The 25,636-nt window shown below is 48.2% G+C and overlaps 1 protein-coding gene across 4 annotated transcripts in view; it reads left to right on the forward strand.

The window, feature by feature from the left end:
* Positions 1–24,336, forward strand: part of BCL11A (BCL11 transcription factor A) — a 69,849-nt gene extending 45,513 nt beyond the window's left edge. The window contains exons 3-4 of one of the 4 annotated variants that reach the window (XM_058019735.1): positions 14,601–16,480; positions 23,745–24,336. In XM_058019735.1, the coding sequence (XP_057875718.1) occupies positions 14,601–16,480; positions 23,745–23,846 (1,982 nt within the window). In that variant the 3' untranslated portion in view covers positions 23,847–24,336. Of the gene's footprint in view, positions 1–14,600; positions 16,619–23,744 lie in introns of those variants that run through there. The other 3 variants (XM_058019736.1, XM_058019737.1, XM_058019734.1) reach the window with 3 other exon arrangements.
* The last annotated feature ends 1,300 nt before the right edge of the window (positions 24,337–25,636 follow it).

Below are 25,636 nucleotides of genomic sequence, written 5' to 3' on the forward strand. Positions count from 1 at the left end.
TAACATATTCAGGTAAAGTGATGACTCAGGGACTTGCACATCTTCTGTGGAGCTGCTGCCCATCCCCACCACATCCAGCACCCTTTTTTGGGAAGTGCAGGGTGTCAGGCACAGACAGAGGTGGCAAGTACGAGCTGTGTGCTTGTTGGAAAGTGCTCCCATCCTCAGGAAAACGAGCACCCAGAAGTCAGTGGATGGAATGAGCAACTTCTACTCCCTGTACAGCCTTCATGGCATTAATGACCATTGCAAAGCACGTGGAGTTCCTTGGACTTAAATGGAACATCTTGCTGTTAATACTTTTAATGTTATTGCTTACTGCTGAAAAATTACATTACACCAATTTCTTTTACTCCAACCACGAATGGGCCTCTGTGGCTTTTCAGAAGTGCTCTGAGGTGTGGCAGCAGATGGGAGGATTGCTACTTCTGCTGCTCACCTGCTGAAATATTCAGTGCTCTTAAACCTGAGGAGCGGGAAGCATTGGTGTGGGGGCAGTGCCTGTTTAAACTGGCAGCCCCTCTCACCAGGTTACAATAGTGATGGTGATAGCTGCCAGCCCCGGGGCAGGAACTGTCATTTTGTTATCTCTGGGTGCAGTGCTGTGCTCTTGAGGGGTTCTGATCCCCCGTGGCGGCTGCTGGACCTGGCTGCAGTGCAAACAGCACCAGCCCTGAACCTGGAGCTCTGGCTGCAGACAAGAGCCTGTGGTCAGCCATGCATGATGGATCTGGTTGTCCATCTTTGGCCCTGTGGGCTGCTCTGTGTTCTGGCAGCAAGGGAAGTGATGCCAGCATGTGGCTCCCATGTCCTGGCTGTGTGGATGTAGAGGTGCTGCTGGCAGGTCACAATGTTCTCCTGTGCGCTTGAAAGTACAGCAGCACCTGTGGGCTGCCTGTGGTAGCATCAGCAGATGGGTGATGGAGATCCCACCCTACTTGTGAAGGGTCAGAAGAGGAAGACTCACGAATGAAGAGCAGGAGAGTGGCTCATTCAGCCACATTCATTTGGCCCAGCACAAGATTAGACAGCACCAAGGCTTTGTTTAGTCCCAGGGATGCTAAAGACCATGGCCTGGGTCCACAAATTTTTCTGCTGAAAAATAACATTGGAACAGTCCCTGGAATAAGGAAGGACATTATCATATGACCATGTAGCCTGCATGGGAGGTTGTTTGCTTGATCAGGTGAGGGTATGGGGCTTTTTTAAAGGCTGTATTGGTGTCTGAGTGCTGGCAGTTAAAACATTTAATTGTATTTTCCGGTAAGAAAATGCTTTTATTGCTGAAAACTAGGCTTCTCTGCAATCTGTTTTGTATGCTTAAAAATTCTGGCTTTCATTTAGTTCTTTACCATCAATGCCATCTTAATGCACGCTCCAAGGCCAGTCCCCAGGTCTCTGCTAGTCTGAGGCAAAAATGTCCATGCCAGGACTTCCCCCATGAGTGCAACTTCTCTGCCCCTTCTCCTGCAGGATATGCTGGAGCCATCTCATCCCTCCATGCCTCCCACAGGCCCGAGAAGGCTCTCCCTGGAAAGGTCTCAATCCAGTGCTTCTTAGCTGGACACCGTCTGTGAATTGTTGCCCATCTGGCTACAAAATTGATGGCTTTTTGGATGCTGCAGGACAATTTTTCTCTCCTTTCCAAATCTCTTAATAACTGAAGATTTGGGTCTGAAAGCACTAACTGCACACAGTTCACTGGGGCTTTTTTCAGTCATAGCTTGGATTTTTTCCCCCTATGGGCACAGGAACCATTTATAGCCGAGGTGGGCCGAGTTTGCAACTTATTAATCTCTCCCTTGCATGTGGGTTGAAAAGAGACACCATGCCTTTATCAAATGCCAGGCTAGCACAAAAGCCTATGCAAAATCATCATCAAATCCTATTAGAGGTGGAAAATATCTCTTAGATCATCTCATTCATTTCCCTGCCAATGCTAGACAGTTCCTGAGAGTTAATTTTCTAGCGTCTGCCGCCAACTCCCCGTGTGACTGCGGGTCTGTCATCTTGCCTTTGGGTTGTCACTGTAACTTCCACACATTTCTATGCATTTCCAAACAAGCCTTGTTTTGTTCAGTCATTGCCTGTGTTGCTGTTTGCCCTGCATGAGGTGTTGTCAGTGGTTTCCACTCTGGAGAGCATCACCAGACCTTGCATGTGGCTGGGAAAGGCGTCCCCATGGAATGGGGCATGCTGGGTGCTAAGGGAAGCTCTGGACGTGCCATCCCCTGGGCGGGGGCTCCATCCTCTGCAGCCACAGGCATTGGGGAAATGAAATCTCATAAAGGAGGTTTCTCTCCTGCAGTTGTGGATGGATGCAAGCAGATTGTCCCCCAAAAGCAATTCCCTTCTCCCAAACGCTGCTGGTGCCACCTTTGATAAACTCCCACCCTGAAGTTCTGGACTGGCTGTGACATCCACTGTCGGGAGGAAAAATACTAATAATTCAACACTGGAGCTATTTATAGCATTAAGCAGATGCAGATTTCAGCAGGGCTTTTTTCAGAGAAGGAAATGACATCTAGGAGCAGGATAACCTTACTTGTAACTTCCCGGTAGCGCCGGCGGCCGTGATTGAATTCCCCGGCATGGCAAGGGTCTGGGCAGCCCTGCCAGCCCGGGAAAGGTCAGTCCGGCAGCTGTCACCCAGAAAGCATCAAAAGCACGGGCTGTCGATAGCAACCTGCATTTGCAGAAAATCTGAGGGCTTTCTAATTAACTGAGGATCTCTAAATTAGAGCCAAGCCACTCGACAAGCCCCCTCGTACGCCTTAAGTGTCAGGGCTCAGCTGATCGGCGCATCTAACAAGCGGCTGATTTTTAACAGTAGCTCTGAGACTCAATCAGCTCCTAATGGCTCCGTTTCAAAACATTTCAGTGCATTTTTCATCTCTTACTCTGGAATTTATGCTCTTTGTTCCCTGCTCAAATATTCTGGCGCTCTTCCTTAATTTCAGGCTTCTGCCTTGCGACAGCTCCTCTAGCCTAACTAGGCAGCTCATTGCCTGCCTTTCCCCGCGTGCAAGTCTCTGCTGTGGCCACTCGCTCTGCTTTCTAATCAGTAAGTTTCAGAAATTCCTCCTCTCTCTCCCCCCTGATGTATAGGTAGTGCTGCAGGGTCTGGAATTTCCTAATTAGAAGGAAACCCGTGTTTAAGCAGGCCCGGTGTAATAGCAGCTGAAAAGTGGTTTTATTTCAGCTTTAAGATAGGGAGCCAGTTTGGAAATGCCCCTGGTTTTGACTTTCCCCTTGCTGCTGTTCTGTGGTGTCACAGATTTGGGTGGTGATGCTTCTGATTTACACCATAGACAATGAGATTGAGCCCTCCTTTCAGTTGCATTCACAGCAGAGTTAGGTTATGCACATTTAAACTGAGGGCTTCGAGCTGCTGGGAAAACGAGTGGGGGATCTTTTCTGACACGTAACTCCTGCTGCTGGTAATGAGACCCGTTGATGCATCCTTGGCAAGGCAGCAGGATAAACTCCCACCTAAACAGTGATTGGGAACAGATAAATTCCGTTCAGGAAGGTACAGAGTTAATCAGCAACTCTTATAGACGCCTCCACATGTGTTTATGTTCCAACGGCTTATCCATATCTTGGCAATTATTCATGTGAAATAGAATATAAATCCCACAGCCTAATTTTTCTTTGAAAAAATTTCCTCAGGTAATCAAATCCTGAAGTGCATCTTCTATTCCGGTGGTTTTATCAGTAAATCAAATTTTTATCATTTATCAGCAAAAGTTAGATTTAAGCATCTTCACTGTAATGTTAGAAAGATGAACATTTGTTTCAGCGGGTACTGTGCCAATCAATAATCTTCCAGCTTGACTCAGCTATCAATTATTGCTGCAATTATTTGTCTAGTTGGATATTTAAAATGTCATCAGAAAGAGATGATTACATATTCCAGAAAGCAAGGCACTGTATAATCAGATGAACTGAATTCAGTTAAATGTAGTGTGGTACTAACCTGTCCTTCAAAGCTGAATTCTGCAGCCACGACTGAAACAACAGCTTTCTGCATTATTGTAAGGAAACGGATCTTAACCTTGGAACGGCGCATGTTATTGGGGTCGGGTAATACTCGGCGAGAGGAGACCTTGCAAGCCTGGAAATTGAATCAGCCTCACTGACATAAAAGAGGGAGGTGGGGTTGGTTGGGGTTTTTTTGTGTTTTTTGGCTTTCTTTTTTTTTGTTGGTTTTTTTTTTTTTTTTTGCCTTTTTTTTTGGAGGGGGGAGGGCTGGTTTTGTTGGATTTCATCTGCAAATCTATAAATAAGGAAATCCACTCTGTATCTGCCTTCCTGGGAGTTTCAGCTCCTGAGCTCGGAGCGCCAAATTTCCGCGTGCCCCTTTTGCATTCCTTGACTTGATGTATGTGTGGTAAATACTCTCTGTGCCCCGAGAATGCAATAAAGCTGTAGCAATTCTTGCAAGTCTTACATCCTTCTAAACTCCAGATATCTGGAGTATTATATCATTTTCAACTTCAAGGATATCTCAGCGATGGAGAGGAGACAGGATAAACTGGAGAAGACCCGACAACTTTACGACACCTTTTGGTCCTATTTGCAAAGCAGAGAGGGGAAAAAATATATATATAATTTATTGATTCTACTAATACTTGTTTGTGCAAGTTATGAAACTAAACGTTGTAGGATCTGGTTCAGCACTTGCTGTGCTTGCAACTCCATGGTGACATTGAACTTGCTCAGGGACAGAATAAACCTTTGCCTTCCTGGCAGATGATTTGCAGATGGAGGTGTCATTTGGGGGAACCTGCAGTTCCCCTGACCCACTTTGTCAGGATGGTTTGCTGCTGGCTAAATATCATTCATTTGGAAGTGAGAGGAAAGCGAGCCAAAGTAGAAGGCTGGGAAATAGGAGAGTCTGAAGAGGATCTGTTTTGGGAAGGAGTTGGTGGAATAAAGCTTCCAGGGAGGTCCTCAGCCACTGACTTGGCTCAGGGCCGGGGATTTTCAGCTCCACCAACACCCTTCCCGAGGCATGGGTGGGAGCTGGGTGCTGTGGGCTGGGGAAGGGAACATTGGTGATGTCTGGCTCATGAGAAGGGCCAGGAGGGGCTATCAGGGACCACCACAATATCTCTTCAAGGTGATGGTGTAAATACACGTGGCTTTGCAGGGCCGCGTGCATCAAATAGAGACACTGAGATGGGGAAAATCCAGCAAAAATACAGCGAGGCCATGGCTGATGAGGGGACTTGATGGCCCAGACTTGGTGGCAGCAGTGTCCCTGCTGGTGAGCAGCAGTGGGAAGGGGCCAGCCCCACTTTGTCCCTGGGATGGGGCTCAGCCGTTTGGAAGCACATTGCAGCTCTCCAGGAGTGCCCCGTGCAGCAGAGCCGCTGCAGCCTCCAGCAAGGTCCTGCAGCACTAATCAGGTCAGCAGGCATGAGCAGTGTTCCCAGGAAAGCAGTGTCCTGGTGTTGGCCTGGGAGTCTCTGTGTAAGAGATACTGAGTGCACGATGAGCATTGCAGAGCAGCATCCAGCGCTCACCCTCGCCTGTGCTGGGCGCTGGCTGCACCACTGAGCTGTGCCAAAACCAGTACAGACAGGGAGAAACACCCCACACCAACAAGGGTGACCCCAGATGTTGTGCTAGAGCATCTCCTTCCCCTCCTGGGCAAGAAACTTTGTGAAGTGTGCTCTGCCTTTCACTCGGATGCCGCCGGCCAGGGAGAAAGGGGAACAATTCATTGCGTAGGTGTATGAGTGAATGAAATGATTTGGAAGCTCTTTGTAGCTGTATAATTACAACACTGCATTTAAAAAGTGAATTATTGACTTGATTGTCCCCAGCAGCCACTGGGTAAATGCATAATTATGGACTGTTGGAGCCAGGTACCGTTATTGGGTAATCAGGTGAGGCTGTGGAAAGGCTTTGATGCCCTTCTTGTGGCAGGGCTTAGACAAGGCTCAGTCCTTGGTGGGTCCAGAGGGACCTTCCAGCAGGGGACACACCTGGTGTCAGGTAAGTCCAGAGGAGCTGATTCAGAGGGTGTCACTCCAGTGATGCCACTCCTGTTTAAATCTTTCACAATCCCTATGCTGGTGCGTGGAAGAGGCAGTCAGGGACAGACATGTGGGGAAGACTGTGCATCACAGAAACACAGGATGGTTTGGGTTGAAGGGACCCTAAGAACTGTCCAGCTCCAAGCCCTCTGCCATGGGCAGAATCACTTTCTGCTAGACCAGGTTGCTCAGTGCCTATCTAAGCAGGCCTTGAACGCTGCCAAGAATGGCACCTGGGATGTTGCTTACTTCACTAAGGGTGTTTTTAGAGATGTGTGGTGGTCTCAGTGGATAGATCCTCCTGCAGGGCTGAAAACACTGCGTAGTTCACCCTGTAGGTCCCAGCACTGGTGTTTGTTGTTACTGGAGCTGCTTCCCATGTGGTGCTGAGGTCTGCATTGCCTCTCTTTCTCCTCCCCATAGCATTAATGCATGGGGTGCACGTGTGCATGTGACCAGCTGGTCTTTGCTTGAGGGCTCTCTTCTAGAACTCCCTCAGAGCTGAATTTCAGGCACAGCATTGTTTTCCCGTGGCAGGTTTCTTCTGTTCCTCGCTAATCAAGGCGCGACAGATTTCCACCCCCCTTAGGTTTTAAAAAAGCACAAAATCAGTCGCAGGCTGATACCTTACTTGCCAAGTTGGAGCTGGAAGCAGGTTTTCTTGGTGGCCAAGTCATCATTGCCTTGAAAACGGTGACAGACGCTGAGGTCAGGCCACGGGACCCCAGCGCCCCATTGAGGCTCCCACAAGCCATGTGTTTTGTTGCTTGTTGCTAATGAGCAGCATTTTTTGGGGTGGGAATCTAAGTGTGTGGACTTTGGTTCTGGTAAGAAGAATGAGTAAATGTTGAGGCTACAACCAAACCCATGAAATACCCATTTCTTCTCCAGGCAGGAACTGGTCTCCCTGGTCCCACATGCTCTTTCCTCAGGCCCAAAAAGCTTCTGCTTTATGGGAACTTGACCAGTGCTGTAGAACACAAGGAAAGTTGGGCTTTGAGAGAAAATGGGGAATTCTTGGAGTTCCTAACTCCTGTCTAAATCTTTGACTGGCAAAGATTTGTTTGATTATTGCTGGGGCTGCTGTTTGATTATTGCTGGGACTTGGGTTTCTTTTTGAAGTTTGAGGAGTCACGGCATTAATGTTTGGCCTGGGTCTTAAAGAGGTTTTTTGAAAGAAGGCGTAATGACAAATGGTGTTACTCATACTTGGTTTGGAAAGTGTTTTCCCAGTTTTATTAATATGGTTTCAGGAAGTCTGAATTTGCAGGCAGAATAATTATTTTCAGGAATATAAACAGCAATATTGATATATCAATATCAGTATTGAATACCAATTTCAGGAATACCTTTTATCAATGAGTTACAGTAAAGAAAATCTGGTAGAGATAGCAGATGGGGCATTGAGGGTCCTGCAAAGCAAAATTTCTCCTGGATTTTTTGACTATTTAATGACTAAGCTAGTCCCAAGACTCCGCCAGGCCTTTGCATAAATGCGTGGACTCAGTTTGCAGAATTTTATTTTCAAAGGCAGAACAGCCATGGTATTACTTGTTTTACAAGCAGCACTACATCACTTCCTTCAGATTTTTGGGGATATTTTCCTTTTTCATTGTTTGTGAATCTGGCTCCTCTCATGATAAAGAGAAAAGGCTAGAGAGGTAGTACCCTGTTGTACACAACTGCAGCTCCTGCTGTTATTTAGTGTTATCCAGGTATTATGAGAGCAGCAGTGACAGTGCTGATGCTCCCAGTGCCAGCAGCTGCTTGGGACTGGTTAATGACAGACCAGGTTAATCATGGGCCTTTTGCAATCCAGAGGATCAGGAGGAGGAATTAGTGCAAGAAGGAAAAAATACGTTTGGACAGTTGTTACAGCTTCCCTTGTGAGCCGGTGCCACCAGGAAAAGGTGAGTCATGCCAGAGCAGCTCTTCCTTACTGAGGGAGAAGTGGCTGCTGCAGGAATGGAGCAGGACCCGCTTATCTCCCTTCCTCTGTCCCAACTGTTTCACCTCACTAGCTTGCAGTTGAAAGGAAATTCAGCAGTGTGGATTTCCAAATGAGAGAGAGAGGAGGGAAAAAAAAAAAAGAAGAGATATTTGACAAGCCAGATGGAGAACTGAATCAAGTACAAGTGGTAACAATTAACTCAAATTTTTTTCCTTCCCCCCCCTTTAAATACCATAACAACTCTGAATTTATCAGTCCAAAAATCAAGCAGTCAGTTGACATTAAAGCTGAATAAAGAAGTTCCTGGGCTTGGCTCAGGCTGTTCCTCCCACGATTGTGTGGTGGCGAGCAGAAGAGATGGGGATGCTTTAACTTTTGTCCTTGCTGTTGGATAGAGGAAGGTGTTCATGTGCCCTGTGGGTGCAGGTAGCCTTGGCTTTGCAGGTGTCTTGAGAAGGTCAGGGAGAACACAGGAGCAGAGCCACCAGGGAGGGATGCTGTGGAGAACAGGAGCTGGGCCAGGCAGCCAGGGCCACATCCAGGTCTGCTTGGAGATTTCTCTGGCACGGGGATTTCTCTGAGGGAGCAGATCTTCCGCTGTGAATGGAATCCTTGCACCCACCATTGGCACGGGCACAGCCACTGCTGTGGTTTGTTTGGGAAAACACTGGGAAAACTGGGGTGCCTCTAATGCTGTGTGTTTGTGTGCAGCTCCTGCAGTGCCCTGGGGTAGAACACACCTTGTGTTTAATATCCTGCTCCTAAAGCAGGCGCTCCTTCCCCACACAGCATCCTGTGCCGTGGGCCTGGTTAGGTGCACCAAGGGATGCTGTGTCCAGCGAGCAGCTTTCCTGGATCCAGCCCTGACTTTTGAGAAACTAAGGAAGCTCTTCCAAAGCACATTGGCACACACATGCAGATTATTCCATTACTCACTTGGCAGTGCCTGAACTTGCATGCCTAGCTCCAGAAAGGCTTTTTTCATATTTTTTTTTTCCCTCTCAGCAGTGGCATCTAGCTGACAGCTTCTCCTCCCAGCTGGTCTTCTCCCCAGCATCTTGTCTGGCTTTGCTGCTGGTGGCTGTGGGGATGGCTGTGGTTCTTGCTCTGAGCCAGCTCTATTGTGCCTGGAGGTGTTGGCTTGCTCAGGCTCGGACTCTCGGAGCGTGCCGGGTGTATCTGTGAGCACAGCACAGAAGCACCAGCTTTTCCTTAATATAAAAAAAGCCCCTTAATCCTGAAAGCAGCCATCTCTTCATATTTTACTGAGTAATTGTGCCAACTGCCCTTAAAGGCACTCAAATGCCAATATCCATCCCGCTCATTTGTTAACGTTTTGCGGATCAGAAGCTAAATCTGTCACTCGTGTGTCACTGGTTAAGTCACTTCTTCTGGGGGCATGGCAGGCAAGAGCTGTTCTGCTGCCTTTTTTGGTTTTTTTTGAGCCAATAACTTGAGAAACGCTGGACATTTGTGCTGTAGTGAAATGCTGTGCCTCATCACTGGTCTTTTGCCATGTGGGATGTAGAGAAGGAATAAAAACGTAATGATGGTTGATGCTTCAGTGAGTGAGGCCAGTCAGGTGTCATCTTGGCCCCAGTTCTGTATTTGGGTCATGGTATCCCCATGTAATTCTCCTACAGGGGTAATTTCCAAAGTAGGAAGAAAATGAGCAGTAGAATTGATGGGAGGAAAATGTACACACAAAAATGCGAATGGTAATTGGAAGCTATTTGTAAAGAGTTGATGAGCTGTCCAGGAAGGAGAGGGCAACTTTGGCCCCAGTCCAAAACCCACTTCACTCGCTTCAGTGGTGAGATGAGAACAGCAATTAGATATTAGAAAAATCAATATACGACAATTAAAAAAAATGGAAAATGGATAGGAATCAATGGCAGTGAGAAACCATGGCGGGTAGAGAACGGGTCAGGAGAGCTGGAGAGGCTGAGGAAAACTTGTGCCTGGCACCAGTGGGGAGAGGAGAGAGGGAGCTTCTCAGGATCCTGGAGAAGAAGGAAGGGATAAATGGAAGAAGCAGTAAGGTGGAAATTTTTGATAAATATTTCTGCTGTAGACCTGGAGAGTGGCCGTGTTACATTTCTGTATCATAAGGTGGGTGATATTATTTTTTCCTAGCTTATTGGTAGCCATGGAGGATATGAGCAGAAATAACAAATTTCTCCTTCAAGGAGAGAAGTATTTTCAAATAAAAAGGCCCTGAAAAGTTGCACCCAAGGAACCCTGAACAGTTAACCTGTGATGCTGGTTTTAAGAAAGTTTATGAACTGGGAAAATGCTGTCAAGAGCTGGTCAGGGTAAGGTGGGAGAGTTGGCAACACTTTGCTTATCTCTTCTGGGCAAAATAACAGAAGAACCAACATAAGATTCAATTGATAAAGAATTAAAGGATAGAAATATAATTTGTGCCACTCAGCCTAGATTTGTGGAATATGGATCTTGTCAAATAAAACCTGATTTCATTCTTCTAGATGACAACTTTGGTTGATAAATGTGGATGAAATAGACTGCACTGTGACATTGCTTATGGGAAGACAGAGCAGAGCACTGGGTGGTTCTGCTGGCACAGGTGATGCAGAGCTGGCCAACAGATTGGGGGATGTGGGGCTTTAGCTGGGGAGCTCAGCACATGCTGGTGGGGATCTCAGTCGTGCTTAGTGCTTTGCTGGTGATTAGAAATGAATATGCAGCTCTGGTTGATTGGCTTTGTGGGTAAAACAAAGGCAGGTGCAGAGCAAGAAGGATAGGTTCATGGGCTGGTCTGGAAACTGTCAGGAAGGATGTGTTGAGAAGGCACCAGGTCCAGCCTCGTGTGAACCTGGGCTGGAAGGTGGAGTCAGGGCTGTGCTTACAGAGCTGGGTGCAGTACCCTGGAAGGTATCAGCCGTGTGGGAAGCTGAGAGGAAAATCAGGTTCTGTCCAGCTTGATGCCAGGATGATGAGGGCTAGGCTGGTCCTTGGGTAGTGGAGGGGTGGCTCAGGACAGATAAGCATCTGGATTTTGAAGTGTGCCTCAATTTCACAAAGAACACCGTGGTGTGTGTGAGGAGGCCATTGTGTACCAAGAGCTTTTCAGTGTTTCAACCACAAAGCCCCTCAAAATACAAAGAGAACAGTAGAGGTTAGAGCTAGAGAAGTTCAGGTGGATCCCAGTACCCGTCTGTGACTGTGGTGGGAAGCAGTGGGTGCTCTCCCTGTCTGCTGAGCTGGTTTGAGTAGATCTCACTGGAGTTTTGTGCTCTGCCCTGTGCTTTGCAGGGCTGGAGGCAGTTGTACTTTACTGAAAGAACCTCTGTTGGTCACAGTGACATGCACTGCAGGGAGGGTCAGAGGGTGAGAGCTGGGGGTCCCTTTCAGCCTCAAATTCCTGAACTGAGAGGTAGCCAAGGATGTGAGCTCCAGCCCTGCTGCTGGTGGCCAAGGGCTGGTTCAGCAGTGACTCCTGACTGCTGGAAATCCGCTGAAAGCCCCAGTGGCATCACAATGGATGACAAACCCCATCACATTGTCCAGGTGGATGGTGAGGCACAAAGAGCTCTGTCCTTGGCCAGCAGCAGCTTCTGCATCTCCTGGCTGTGAGACCCGCCTCCCTTGCCCATGGTCATGCCCAGATGTGTTAGCTGGGAAGGCTCTGGGGACACAGGGCCTGGCCCACACAGTAAGGAGACATCAGTGCGCATGGCCTTTGGGTCTGACTCTTGAGGGGACCCAAATGGTGTCCCAAAAAGCCCATGGTGGTGGTGGGATGGCAGCAAGGGAGGGCGAGTCCCTTCCCAGCCCGGGGATTGCCGCGGCAGTCTAAGGACCTGTCTTGTTGCTGTGGATTAGTGCCATAATTTTTGCAGTTTGGCAAGGCTGCATCAGACTGGAACGTATCTCTAGGTGGTGATATGGTCAGTCAATAGCCTTCATAATTAATCAAGCACTAATAGACAAATTAGAAATCATGTCTCTTCAGAGCAGGAGGTGGAGACAAATGGCTGGTGGATTTTAACTGTTTCGTTCTGTTGGTTTTTTTGCCTCCCTTGAAAATGGTGGGTTATTTAGGGAAGTTTTGTACATAAACATGATTTAAAATGTAAATTATTATCTTGATTACCAAACACGGACAGTGAATTGAAAACTTGTTTTTCAGGCAAGCACATGAAGAATAATCTTATATTTTACACTCCACTAAGTCAATGTAGCCCTAATTTTGCCACACAGGAAATCAATTCCAGTCTTTATAACAGTTGAAGATGTTATGAACAAAGTAATTTTGCAAATTATGGCAAGTAACACATTTATTGATGACTGTAGCTTAGGAATTTAGAATTTGTGAGCACTGTAATATAATAAGGCCGCACTGGCAGGAGCTGAGTGAAATACAGATTATACGGTGAAACTGTAATGCATCATTTGCTATTAGTGGACTGGTAATAATTACCAGTTTCAAAGCAGCTTTTTCCATGTAATCTTTAGTCTCAGTCGTAACAGCCCTTCTCATTGACATTATGATTACACGAGCTGCCCTTATGATCTAGAATATCTAGTTGATGGGAATACTAAAATGTGGTAGCAAATGCTCGATGTTGTATCCTCATTATAAGATAAAATGCTATTTTCTCTGACCTGATCTATAAGGTAGAGAGGCAAGGTAGTGTTTCATTGTTAGCTCCCACCGTGGTGTTAAAAACATCCACTTCAATATGATGAAGCAAGATGATTTTTTTTCTCCCCCCCCAAGCTCACAAATGAGCACAGGAATGTGAAAGTCCAATTGAATTTCACTCTAATTTCAGCAGATTTAAGTATTTATCTGTGCTCACATGCCTGGCACATACTAAACACAACAGTGCATTTTATTCCAATGCAGGCTTCAGAGTGAAACATTAAATATTATTCCAAGGGCTTTTAAAGTGATTAAAGTGTTAAATGCCTGCTGTAGATGATTGAGGCTCTTTGCTTGCCTGATTCAGCTTCTCAGGCCAAACGTGGAATAGCGGCAGAGCCGGGAGGCAGGGAGGGAAGCTGGGATGCAGCAGTACAGCCAGTGCTGGATCTCAGGATCACGGAATGGTTTGGGTTGAAAGGGACCTTAAAGATGCCTGGTTCTGTCCTGTATCTCCAGAAAATGCCCACATGACATTTTTCTCCTGTCCTCCCCGTGAGATGGGAAAAAAGATGGGAGCACATAAAGTGATGTTCCCTTTCCTAATTCACCTTATTTGGTTTTTTTAAATCTTCCTTTTCTTTGTATTAGGCAAATAGAGGAAACCTAATGAGGGCAACTGTCAGTGCAGCCTGTTTACCCAAGAGAGATGCCTAAAGAGCAGATGCCTTGGGATGTAAATGTTGAGTCAGGGCAGGAATATGTGGTGAAGGCCAGTACCGCCCCAAGTGCTGATGCCCTTGGAAGGCTCCTGGTTTATCTCTCAGCTAACCTCAACATTATTTTTATTTGTTAAAATATCACTAAACAACAGCTCCGTGAGAAGTGCTGAACAAGGCTGGAAATGAATTTATATCCTTCTCTTAGCTCCAGCTTCGGTTTACCGGCATTTAGCAAAAAGCATCCATATGGGGGTGGAAGTGAATTATTTGCAAAATCCCAGTAATCAATAAAGGCACCCTCACCTTTGCCGTATCTCACGCCACTCTTCCCTCACGGGCGGCCCTCAAAAAGTTATTCATCCCCCTTGTTTTGCCGTATATTAGAAGGGGCTGCTTTCTGCTGTCATTATTAGCCGGCTCTTTGTTTAGTTATTTATTAGTTGGTTGCTCTTTTATAATGTCCGTGTTATCTCCAAAAATAAATTATCATGAAATAGAGTTAGCTCACTACTTGCCAAAGTGGCATTTACCATCCTCAGCTTCTTTTCAGCGCGAGAGAAATAATGCGGCTCCGGCAGGGCGCTCGGCCAGGCCTCCTGGCCGGCCTCCAGCTCTTTCCCTGGTGGAGCTGCCGCTCTCTCTGTCTTCTCCTTTCCCTGTCCTGTGCTCGATTTTTTTTTTTTCCTCCCCCCTTCCCTTTTTATTTTTATTTCTTTCCTTGCCCCAGAGGTGAATCTCTGCTAAGGAGCAGAAGTTGATTCTTAATTTTGTACACATTGTTAGCCTTGAAATAAGGAGGAGACTAAAAACGTGCTGATGCCCAGCTTGCTGGCAGTTGTGATGCTTTGAACTGATCAGTGTGGAGTGCTTTTCAGAAAGGAATTTCTTTATTTTGTATTTATTTATATATTTATTTACATATTTATTTATGAATACTCTAAGTGCCTACAGCCTCAGTCAACTGAGTTGGAGCTGGCGTTGATTGACTTTACCATCTCTCGCTTTTCTTGGCCTGTTTTATTCTATGGGTGCCCAGCATGGTTCAGTTTTGAAACCAGAGCTGGGCGTGGTGGGAGGAGGTGGATGTGCTTGCTGTGGGTGCCCCTCACCTCTTCCCATTCATGTCCCCTGCCTGTCCCTGGGCTGGGATGTCCCTTGCCCAGCTCCCAGCTGAGCGTCCCAGAGGAGGAGAGGAGGTTAGGCGGGGAGGCGAGCGCTCGCCCGCCGCTGGACGGCCGGAGATTGACGCTGCTTGTTGTGTTATTTTGCAGGTAAAGATGAGCCCAGCAGCTACACGTGTACGACTTGTAAACAGCCTTTCAACAGCGCCTGGTTCCTCTTGCAGCACGCACAGAACACACACGGCTTACGGATCTACCTAGAAAGCGAGCACGGCAGCCCCCTGACGCCACGGGTTGGTATCCCAACAGGACTAGGTGCAGAGTGCCCTTCCCAGCCACCTCTCCACGGGATTCACATTGCAGACAATAACCCTTTTAACCTGCTCAGAATACCCGGCTCGGTCTCGAGGGAGGCGTCGGGGCTGGGAGAAGGGCGTTTCCCACCCACGCCGCCCCTCTTTAGCCCTCCCCCGAGGCACCATTTGGATCCGCATCGCATTGAGCGCCTGGGTGCGGAAGAAATGGCTCTGGCCACCCATCACCCTAGTGCCTTTGACAGGGTGCTGCGACTGAACCCCATGGCGATGGAGCCCCCCGCTATGGATTTCTCCCGGAGGCTGCGGGAGCTGGCCGGCAACACCTCCAGCCCACCCTTGTCCCCGAGCCGGCCCAGCCCTATGCAAAGGTTGCTGCAGCCCTTCCAGCCCGGCAGCAAGCCCCCGTTCCTGGCCACACCGCCCCTCCCTCCTCTGCAGTCTGCTCCTCCTCCCTCCCAGCCCCCCATGAAGTCCAAGTCCTGCGAGTTCTGTGGGAAGACCTTCAAGTTTCAGAGCAACCTGGTGGTGCACCGCCGGAGCCACACGGGGGAGAAGCCCTACAAGTGCAACCTCTGCGACCACGCCTGCACGCAGGCCAGCAAGCTGAAGCGCCACATGAAGACCCACATGCACAAGTCCTCCCCCATGACGGTGAAGTCGGACGATGGGCTCTCCACTGCCAGCTCCCCTGAGCCGGGCACCAGCGACCTGGTGGGCAGCGCCAGCAGCGCCCTCAAGTCCGTGGTGGCCAAGTTCAAGAGCGAGAACGACCCCAACATGATCCCTGAGAACGGGGATGAGGAAGAGGAGGAGGAGGAGGAGGAAGAGGAGGAGGAGGAGGAGGAAGAGGAGGAGGACTTGAACGAGAGCGACAGGCCGGACTATGGCTTCGGGATGAGCCTGGAGGCGGCCCGTCACCACGAGAACAACTCACGGGCTGGCGAGGAGGGCCGGGCGATGCCGGACGTCATGCAGGGCATGGTCTTGAGCTCCATGCAGCACTTCAGCGAGGCCTTCCACCAGGTCCTGGGGGAGAAACACAAGCGGGGCCACCTCCCCGAGCCCGAGGTGCACAGGGACACTTGCGACGAAGACTCGGTGGCTGGCGAGTCCGACCGCATCGACGAGGGGGCCGTCAACGGCCGGGGCTGCTCCCCGGGGGAGTCTGCCTCGGGAGGCCTGTCCAAAAAGCTGCTGCTGGGTAGCCCCAGCTCCCTGAGCCCCTTCTCCAAACGCATCAAGCTGGAGAAGGAGTTCGACCTGCCGGCCGCCGCCATGCCCAACACCGAGAACGTTTACTCCCAGTGGCTGGCGGGCTACGCTGCCTCTCGGCAGCTGAAGGACCCCTTCCTCAGCTTCGGCGACTCCCGACAATCGCCCTTCGCCTCCTCCTCCGAGCACTCCTCGGAGAACGGCAGCCTGCGCTTCTCCACGCCGCCGGGCGAGCTGGACGGAGGGATCTCAGGCCGCAGCGGCACGGGAAGCGGAGGGAGCACCCCCCATATTAGTGGCCCGGGCCCTGGCAGGCCCAGCTCAAAAGAGGGCAGACGCAGCGACACTTGTGAGTACTGTGGGAAGGTCTTCAAGAACTGTAGTAATCTCACCGTCCACAGACGGAGCCACACGGGCGAGAGGCCGTATAAGTGTGAGCTTTGCAACTACGCCTGCGCCCAGAGTAGCAAGCTCACCCGGCACATGAAAACACACGGGCAGGTGGGAAAGGACGTTTACAAATGCGAGATTTGTAAGATGCCTTTTAGCGTGTACAGTACCCTGGAGAAACACATGAAAAAATGGCACAGTGATCGAGTCTTGAATAACGAGATAAAAACTGAATAGAGGTATATTCGTACCCCCTACCCCCATCCACACCGCCCCCCCCCCACCCCCCGCCCCGCATCCCCGTAGAGATTTTCTAGTCCCTTGTGATGGAAGTCATGGAAGCTAAGGATATTTGGAAAGTGCTTGTCACCAGCACACCCTGTTTATTTTCTTTTTGTTCTCACCGTTTGAATGCATGATCTGTATCGGGGCAATACTATTGCATTTTACGCAAACTTTGAGCCTTTCTCTTGTGCAATAATTTACATGTTGTGTATGTTGGGGTGTTTTTTTTTTTGGGTTTTTTTTATTTTGGTTGGTTTTATTTTTTTAATTTCTTTTTCTTTTTTAATTTTTGGATTAGACAGCATGTACGGTATGTTATGGCTGTTTTTAAATTGTCCCTGATTAGTTGCTGAGCAAACACGTCGCTGTTTCCAATTCCGTTCGGGAAAAAAAAAAAAGGAAAAGAAAAAAAAAAAAGGAAAAGAGGAAAAAAGAGGAGAGGAGAAGGAGGAGGAGAAAAAAAAACCAAAAAAAAGAAAAGTGAAACAAAACCAAACCCGAGAGCAAACAAAACCGACCATGCTGCATACATCCTGTAATACATATCATGTACAGTTTTGTTTTGTGACGTGCAAAGGAAAGCTCGCTGTGGGTGACCCTCTGCGGACAGGACCGATAGCACCGAAGAAGCGTTGTGTTAGCCTAGATTGCTGTCTTAAACCAATAAACCCACGATTGGAGACAGAGTTCCCCTCGGGAACACTAAAAACGGCCTTTGATTGGGAATAACTGACCGCCACCAGTCAGGAAGAGGTAGATTTCTCTCTTAGCGTTTGATTTCAAACACACCCACCCACCCACCCACAAAAATAATAATAATGATAATAATGATGATGATAATAATAATAATAATAAGTAATCCGAGTGCCTTGAGTCAGCCACGGCCGATGGCAGTGGCTCCTTTCTGCTCGTCCTCCACGCGCAGCTCGTCGCCAGCTCGGCCGCGCTGGAGCCGCCTCGTGCCCCTCACGCCACCGGCCACCTAGGAACGAAGAGGGAAGAGGAAACTAAGGAAGAGAAAGACATGACCCGCTCAGTCCTAGTTAATCATCATTCTCCTCTGCCTTTTATTGTTATTATTAATTATTATTATTATTACTATTATTTTTTTAAAACTGATCGAACCAGTCTAAAACCCTGCTTGGCTCGTGGAGAGAGCTTAAAACAAGATGTAGAACCTGCCCCCCGCCCACCCTGCCCCAAACTTTTATTCCCCCTCCCCGTCCATGATTAAATAGAATGTGAAACGCGCAGAGGCCCTTCAACACCATTAAACACACAATAAAGGAAATCCGTTTTATGAAGATATTTACTTTTAATAATATCTTTTATTGATTCTGGCACCAAAACAAATAAATCCGGAGCCACTTGGTTGTCAAGCTGACAATCAAATTATAAACTTTAAAACCTCGTGTATACCGTATAAAAAATAAAATAAAGACTGGCAATAATATTTTACCGAGTGTAACAGATAGAGGAGCAAAAAAATAAATAAATTGTGATTTATTAGCACAATGTGGTACTGTTTGCCATTTAAAACTAGAACAGGTGTATAAGCTAATATCGACACAGTGGTGATTAACTATGAACTCTTATAAGACTTGCCTTTAATGTGATGCTTTGGAAGAAGTAACAGGAAATTAAAAAAAAAAAAAAGGAAGAAAAAAAGCAAAAGAGTAGCAGTATCTGTTTGTGCTCCCTAAAAGTTGTCCTTCATTTTTTTTTTCCATCCTCTGTGTGCTATTTGTGTTGACGTGGAAGAGGATTCCTTGTTTTATTCCTAAGCTAGCGCCCGCCCCGGTTGGTGTTCAAATAGCACTTGACTCTGCCTGTGATGTCTGTATCTTTTCTTTAATCAAAGGTACAGAGGTTGAGTATAAAATAAGACTGCTCAGATAGGACAATTAAGTGCACTGTACAATTTTCCCAGTTTACAGGTCTATACTTTTAAGGGAAAAGTTGCAAGAAAGCCGAAAAGAAAAAAAAAATTAAAAAAATGAAAATTCAACACACATTGATGAGCATAAAAAAAAAATAAAACCCACAAAACCCCACAAACTTTGCCAGCCATTTACTTGACTAATGAGCTTATCTTCTCGGACGCGACATTACAGCGCTGTGAATGGAAACAGACTCTACACTCACATAAAATGAATGATTGCTTTCACTCCTACAGTGCAAGGATTTTTTTTTTGTACAAAAAGAAAAGGATTTAAAAAAAAAAACAAACACCACAAAACCTTTTTTTAAATATAAATGTTAAGAAAATTTTTTTAAGGAAGTAAAAGAAAAAAAACCACAACACTTCATTATGTTTAGGGGGAAACTGTATTTTAGGGTTCATTGTCTTGGTGGTGTACAAGACTTGTTACTCATTTTAAAATGGTAGTGGAAATTCTATGCCTTGGATATACACAGCTCTTCAGGTTGTATAAAAACATGCATTGGGGAAAGGTTTTAAGATTATATAGTACTTAAATATAGGAAAATGCACACTCATGTTGATTCCTATGCTAAAACACATTTATGGTCTCTTTTTTCTGTATTTCTAGAATGGTATTTGAATTAAATGTTCATCTAGTGTAGGCACTATAGTATTTATATTGAAGCTTGTATTTTTAACTGTTGCTTGTTCTCTCAAAAGGTATCGATGTACCTTTTTTGGTAGTGGAAAAAAAAAAAACCACAGGCTGCCACAGTATATTTTTTTAATTTGGCAGGATAATATAGTGCAAATTATTTGTATGTTTCAAAAAAAAGAAAAAAGACAAAAAGACAAAAAAGGTGTGACATTGTACAGATCCAAGGCCATATAATGGCCCTTTGGGGGAAACCTGTTCCGATGTCACGCTGCTGGCCGTCACAGAGGGGTGTACATATCTTTTTTCGTTCTTTTTTCCTGCTGCCATACTGTATGCAGTACTGCAAGCTAATAACGTTGGTTTGTTATGTAGTGTGCTTTATGTCCCTTTCCTTCTATCACCCGACATTCCAGCATCTTAACTTCATATGCAGTAAAAGAAAGAAAAGAAAGAAAAGAAAAGAAAGAAAGAAAAAAAAAGCTAAAAAAAAAGGAAAAAAAAAAAAAAAGAAAAGAAAAAACCGTTTTGCAGTTTTTTTCATTGCCAAAAACTAAATGGTGCTTTATATTTAGATTGGAAAGAATTTCATATGCAAAGCATATTAAAGAGAAAGCCCGCTTGAGTCAATACTTTTTTGTAAATGGCAATGCAGAATATTTTGTTATTGGCCTTTTCTATTCCTGTAATGAAAGCTGTTTGTCGTAACTTGAAATTTTATCTTTTACTATGGGAGTCACTATTTATTATTGCTTATGTGCTCTGTTCAAAACAGAGGCACTTAATTTGATCTTTTATTTTTCTTTGGGGTTTTTTTTTGGGGGGGGAGTTTTTTTAAAACTTTTTTTTATTTTTATTTTTTTTTTTTATTATTTGGATGACCAAAGGTCATTACAACCTGGCTTTTTATTGTATTTGTTTCTGGTCTTTGTTAAGTTCTATTGGAAAAACCACTGTCTGTGTTTTTTTGGCAGTTGTCTGCATTATCCTGTTCATACACCCATTTTGTCCCTTTATTGAAAAAATAAAAAAAAAACCTTAAAGTACACAGTGTCAGCTTCTGGTGTCCTCATTTGACACACGCTGCAGGTGGCTCCAGCAGCAGGCTCTAGGGGAAGGTCCCGCGCAGGGGCCTTTCGGGGGCCCGCTCCAGCGCCCACCGCCCAGCTGGGCCTTACCTAGATCAGCCCCTCTGCCCAGGAAGGGGATTTTTGGGCTAAGGAGGGCACTGTCCACCAGTGGAAGGTGTTTGCAGTCTGGACCTGTCGCTTTGGGATTTTCCCCCCCTAGATCAGGAGTGACTGTGAGCCCTCACTGCGATAGCCCTGTGGCACCCCGGCCTTCACCCGCTCTGCAGCAGGGACCTCCCTCCCTCCCTCCCCGTGGGGCAGATCTGTGCCACAAGAGGTGAGCAAACCACAGCTCTGCAGCCCCCGGGGCTCCCCTGTCCCCTGATGCTTTTGGGGACGGGGTGAAGTCACCCCTGGCACCTGTGGGCTGATTTCTTTGGGGGGCCGAGGTCTCTGGGGTCGCACCAAACCCAGCCCAAAGCTCCCAGCCCAGAGCTCCCTGCTTTTCTCCCCGGGCTTTGATTTTTTTCTTGGCTTTTTGGTGGGAATTGCAGGTTTCTGTGCATTGTCTCTAAAATCCGGAGTTCAGGTCCCCCCTGTCCCCCCTTAGGGGTCTGTATATGTTGTCAGTTTGACAAATACTGCATGTTGCAGCATCTCTTTACTTTATTAAAGCACATACCGCTGTGATATTGTCTCTTGCTGTTCCTAGTGTAATGGATTTAATACTATTTTTTTCTTTTCCTTTTTTTTTGATTTCTGTAAAACCTTCCAGTTGTTCTGTTGTCTTCTTGTGATGGCATCATTTGTTGCCTGTATTTTGCCTGGCGCCTTCTGAAGGGGGAGGTTTGGAATTTTAAAAAAAGACAGAAATACCTATCTAAAGAAGAAAAATATATTCTTTTTCTAAGAGAGTTTTGAAAAGAATGTAGTAAAGAATGTTTTAGTCCTGGAAGAGGAGGAGGGAAGGCTTTGTTGTCTGGGCTATTGGGATGAAAGGTGCCGGCAGTGCCCCCCGAGCTGCTGTCCCCTTCAGCAGGGTGGTGCCCACTGGCTGGGGCTGCAGTGGTGCCACAGGGATCCCTGGCAGAGGGGAGGCACAGTCCCAGCCCTGCATGGGGAGCTCGAGGTGGCAGGCATGGACACGGGCTGTTCCCTGCAGGGGCAGTGCCCGCAGGGACGTGCTTTGCAGCTGCCTTGATGACACATCTTTTGATGCTGTGCCAGGAAATACCTGTACAGAGTCCGGTCTCTCCCTCTCTGTCCCTGTTTTTATGGTTGGTTGTTGCGAGACCACGGTGGAGGTGTTTCCTAGAGGACTGAGGTTAGCTGTGCCCGGGGTTGAGCATAGCCTGGGTGTGTTATGGAGCCGGTGCTGTACCCTGGGTTTGTCTTATGCTGGTTGTTGTCCCACTGCCATTCCCTGCACTGTGTTTTACTTTTGAAATAATCTCATATGGAAGCACATTGGCGGGCATCTGCATGTGTCCATAGGCAGGCATCGCTAGGCAGACCTGTGCTGCTACAGTGGAAAGCAAACTGTTGACTTCTCTGTGGAGCATGTGATTCCCAGGTTTCCCAGAGCTGAATTTTCCAGGTTTCCCAGAGAGGAAGGAGCCCGGTGGGTGCTGTGTGGTGCACAGGGCAGGGGCAGCGGTGTGCAGGAAGAAGCAGCTCCTGCTGTAGGAGGAGTTGTCTGAGCAGAGGCTGGAGAGGGCATAGCTCGCTAGTGGCAATGGCCTGGCACCCCGCACCAAAGCAGGAGTGCATGGATGTGGTGTTTTCCTGCCGGGGCAGTAAGTCAGGGGTGTGATGAACCCACTGGAGTTTGTTGGGTTGGGGTGTGGATGTGCCAGGCCCCACCACGAGCTCTCGAGCTGCTTTGGCATCCCGTGCATGCATGATCTGAGCTGCCCAGAACCTTCCCTGTTTCTGTGCAAAAAGGTGTCTCTAGGAATGAGTGATAGTTGGGCAACAGCATCTATCATTGAAATCTCAAGCTCTGTTTTGAGGGGGACCATGGGTTTATGGCATAGACCCTTTAGTGTCTATAATCTCCTCCAAATGGAATGATTTTTGTAATGAAGGCGCTGAAACAGTATCCAGAATTTAGGCTACAGATGTTTCATATTACTATGTTTCCAAGGGCTGAGATAATACAGGAATAAGCCATACCATGTCTTTGCTTGACATTCAGGAGGCTGCGGCGTATCTGATGAGATGCAGTTTTGGGGTTTATCTAAGCACAGAGTTTGTACCCAACAGAAAAATGATACCAGCTGCTCTCTTAGATCCCTCCTTCTCTTTTTCCCTCCAATAAAGGTTGAAACCCACTTCTGGCGGATGCATGGACAAATTGTAGTATTGACTTGCAGAGAGTGATACTGCCCGGAGGGCTCTTTGCCAGAGCTGCTGAAGAGATGCTGCTCCTCGAGCCCAGATGCTCGGCTGCTGCTTTCCAACGAGCCACAGGGATGCAGGAGGGACAGGAGGCGTGGGGGAAAGAACCCCAAGGTTTTGTGCCCCTCAGCAGGACTTAAGCTTTGCATTGGTGGCGTGCTAGTGGCTGGGATGGCTGTGCTGCTCTTGGCTGCCTTGGAAGTCCCAGCCAGCTTTAACATCAGCCTGGAAACTTGGGCTCAGACAGGAGCAGCAGCAATCCCTCCCTGGAGGGAAACCAGGCACGGTGCTCCTGACTTCAGAGGAGACATTCCAGTTAATACCCACTGAAGAGCTGGCCTAGGAAGGACCTGAGTTCTGATGGCAGCTCACGTGTAGGAGCCCTTTAACCTCTCTTTTAAGTATGAATGAAGTAAATTCCACGGAAAGCAGCTCCCCATTGGGTGGCCGAGGTGGATTTTGCAGAGTGTGTTGATGATGTGCTGGCCTTGCCTCGGTGTAGCCCTCGGCCTGTTGTGTGGGTAGGGCAGTGCTGGGTGACCAGCCTGGAGCTGGGAATGGCTGCTGGGAATGTTTGCTTTCCAGCGCCCCTGCCATGTGGGTGTGGGCTGGGCAGTGCAGCTGGAGCTTTGCTGCCGTGTGATATCCACGTGCTGGGAGCTGGGAAAAGCCCTCAGTGATCCACCCGCCGTGTGCCGTGTTACCAGTCCCAATGGCTTCAGCAGGGCCTTCAGCACCTGGGGGAAGCCCACGAGGGTTTGGGAAGGACTAGGAGGAGGTTTGCAAGACAGGCTGGCTTGGTCCCTGCCCAGTATAGCCCGGAGGTTTTTCCTCCTAAACGATCCCTGTGGTGCCGAGGATGCCGGATGCGGGAGTGTGGCCTGAGAGAGGAAGGGCTCCGTGCTGCCGTGTCCCTCTGTGGCAGCTGGGTGCCCCAGATGTTAGAGACAGAAAAGGGAGAGACAGAAGTAGGGTGAGGGGATGACTCGCACCGTGGGCCATGTCACAGCTGTTCTCTCCTCTGTCCCATGCTCTCTGTAGGTTCGGCGTACCCCCCCAGCTGGCGCGGCGCCCAGGGAGCCCCGGATGTCTGGCAGTTTTCGGATGGAAGTTCCAGAGCACTTAAATTCTGAGAGGAGGTGAAGCTGGGGCGAGCGGCCGGCGGCGTCTGGGCGTGCGGAGGTGCCTCTGTCCTGTGGCTCATCCATCCCTCCATCCATCCTGGGAGAGCCTGAGGAGTCACCCACCGACAGCAGCTCCCCGGGCTCCTCCTGCCTGCAAGACTATCGTATTTATATTTTGTAATAGAGTACAACACTTCTTTGGGGTTGGGGTTTTCAGTTTTTTGGGGGTTTCTTTTTGTTCATTGGTTTTTTTTTTTTTCATTTTCTAAAAACAAACAAACGAAAAAAACCCCACCCACCAAGGTCAAGGGCTTAATGATGGCTCCGACTGGCTCCTTTCCCCATGGAAAAGACTGTCTTGCTCTCGTGGACAACTCAGCCTCTTGGTTATCCCCGCAATGTGCCATTCCTCGGGAGGCACATCTGATGTGATGAATTAAAAATAAAGCAAAACACAGTGTAGGTCTGTGGGTGGGTGGGAAATTGCCATAATAAATGTTGGAGCTTTAGGTTTTGTTTGCTCTGTCTTTAATTTTTAATGCTAACAAGGGCCAGACGGCTGGTGTGACTCTGTGTTCCCGTACCGGCTGCTGCAGAAGAGCGAGTGCTGGGTTTTCACTGGTGATGGTGCTGGCACTGGGGGCTGCCTGGCCCTGGTGGACAGGACAGACCTTTCCCATAGAGCTAGGCCAGGAGTTGGGCTTAGGGCTGGGCACTCTGAGTGCTGCTGAGCCACCTCTGGCTTTTGATGATGCTGAAGGGGGGGTTTCCTTGGTGAATTCCAGCTGCGGTGTTGCATGGGCTCTGTGGTGTCTGCTCGAGGAGAAGTGAGGCCAGCACAGGTTTGGGAGGGGTGACAGCCGTGCTGAGAGAGCAGGGATGCAGAGCTGCCCTGAGCTGGGGCAGCTGCTGCTGCCAGGTTGTTGTCCCGGTGTTTCCCAGGCTTTGCGTCCCTTGCTTGGCACTGAGCAGCACCAAGGAGTGTCCTGGGTAGGGCCAGGCTCTGTGCTGAGCAGAAGATGGGTTATGTGAGAGCTTTGTGCTGGCTCTGATGAGACTGACAGGCTGTAGCTGCTGATGCCCGTGCTGGCTGGTGGGAATGGGCCTTGTTTGGTGAAAGGAGCAGCGAGTGGAGAGGCTGGCTGGGATCAGCGGGGTGGAGCCGTGGGGAAAGGGCCAGAGGATTGCTTGGCTTTGTGCATTAACTCAGCCCCACTCCTGTTCTGTTCATCCCTTGCTTACAGTGTGAGTGAGACCCTCACTTGGGGTGACTCTGCTGGTGGAACAGCCCTAGGGAAAACGACGTTGCCTTTCCATGGACAGTGTTGCTCTTTTGTTTGTTGTTTAAAACCCCGGGCTGTGATTTCCTCCTGGTGCCCTGGGCACAGCACAAGCACAGACACTTCAGTACCTTAAAATCTGCCTGGGGTGGGCAGCAGGAGCATCTCTGAGGGGTGCCACACTGGAAGCCTGGAGCACTTGGAATGGACACCAAGGGAGCTATTGCTGCTTCTCCTGAGGTGATCTGGTCCTTGAGGGCAAACCACCCAAAAGTCTACGCACAGCCTCAGCTCTTTTTTTACCATGAGGGGATGTTTTTAAAGTTTCTTCCTAACCCAGCCTGTGCTGCCACCTCTGTGTCTGCTCCTAAGGGGGTTTTGAGCCTTGGAAGGGTGAGTCCTGTTGGATTAAGCACCTGATTGATTGTGGGTGCACAGTGGTGGAGGGTCAGACACTGCTCCTGCCTGCCCTGGGTCTCTGCTGCAGGCAGTGTGTCAGATCAGGGCTGTGCAGTCACTGACTGCCAGG

Source organism: Melospiza georgiana, chromosome 3 (assembly GCF_028018845.1).
Source record: "Melospiza georgiana isolate bMelGeo1 chromosome 3, bMelGeo1.pri, whole genome shotgun sequence".
Classification (NCBI taxonomy): domain Eukaryota; kingdom Metazoa; phylum Chordata; class Aves; order Passeriformes; family Passerellidae; genus Melospiza; species Melospiza georgiana.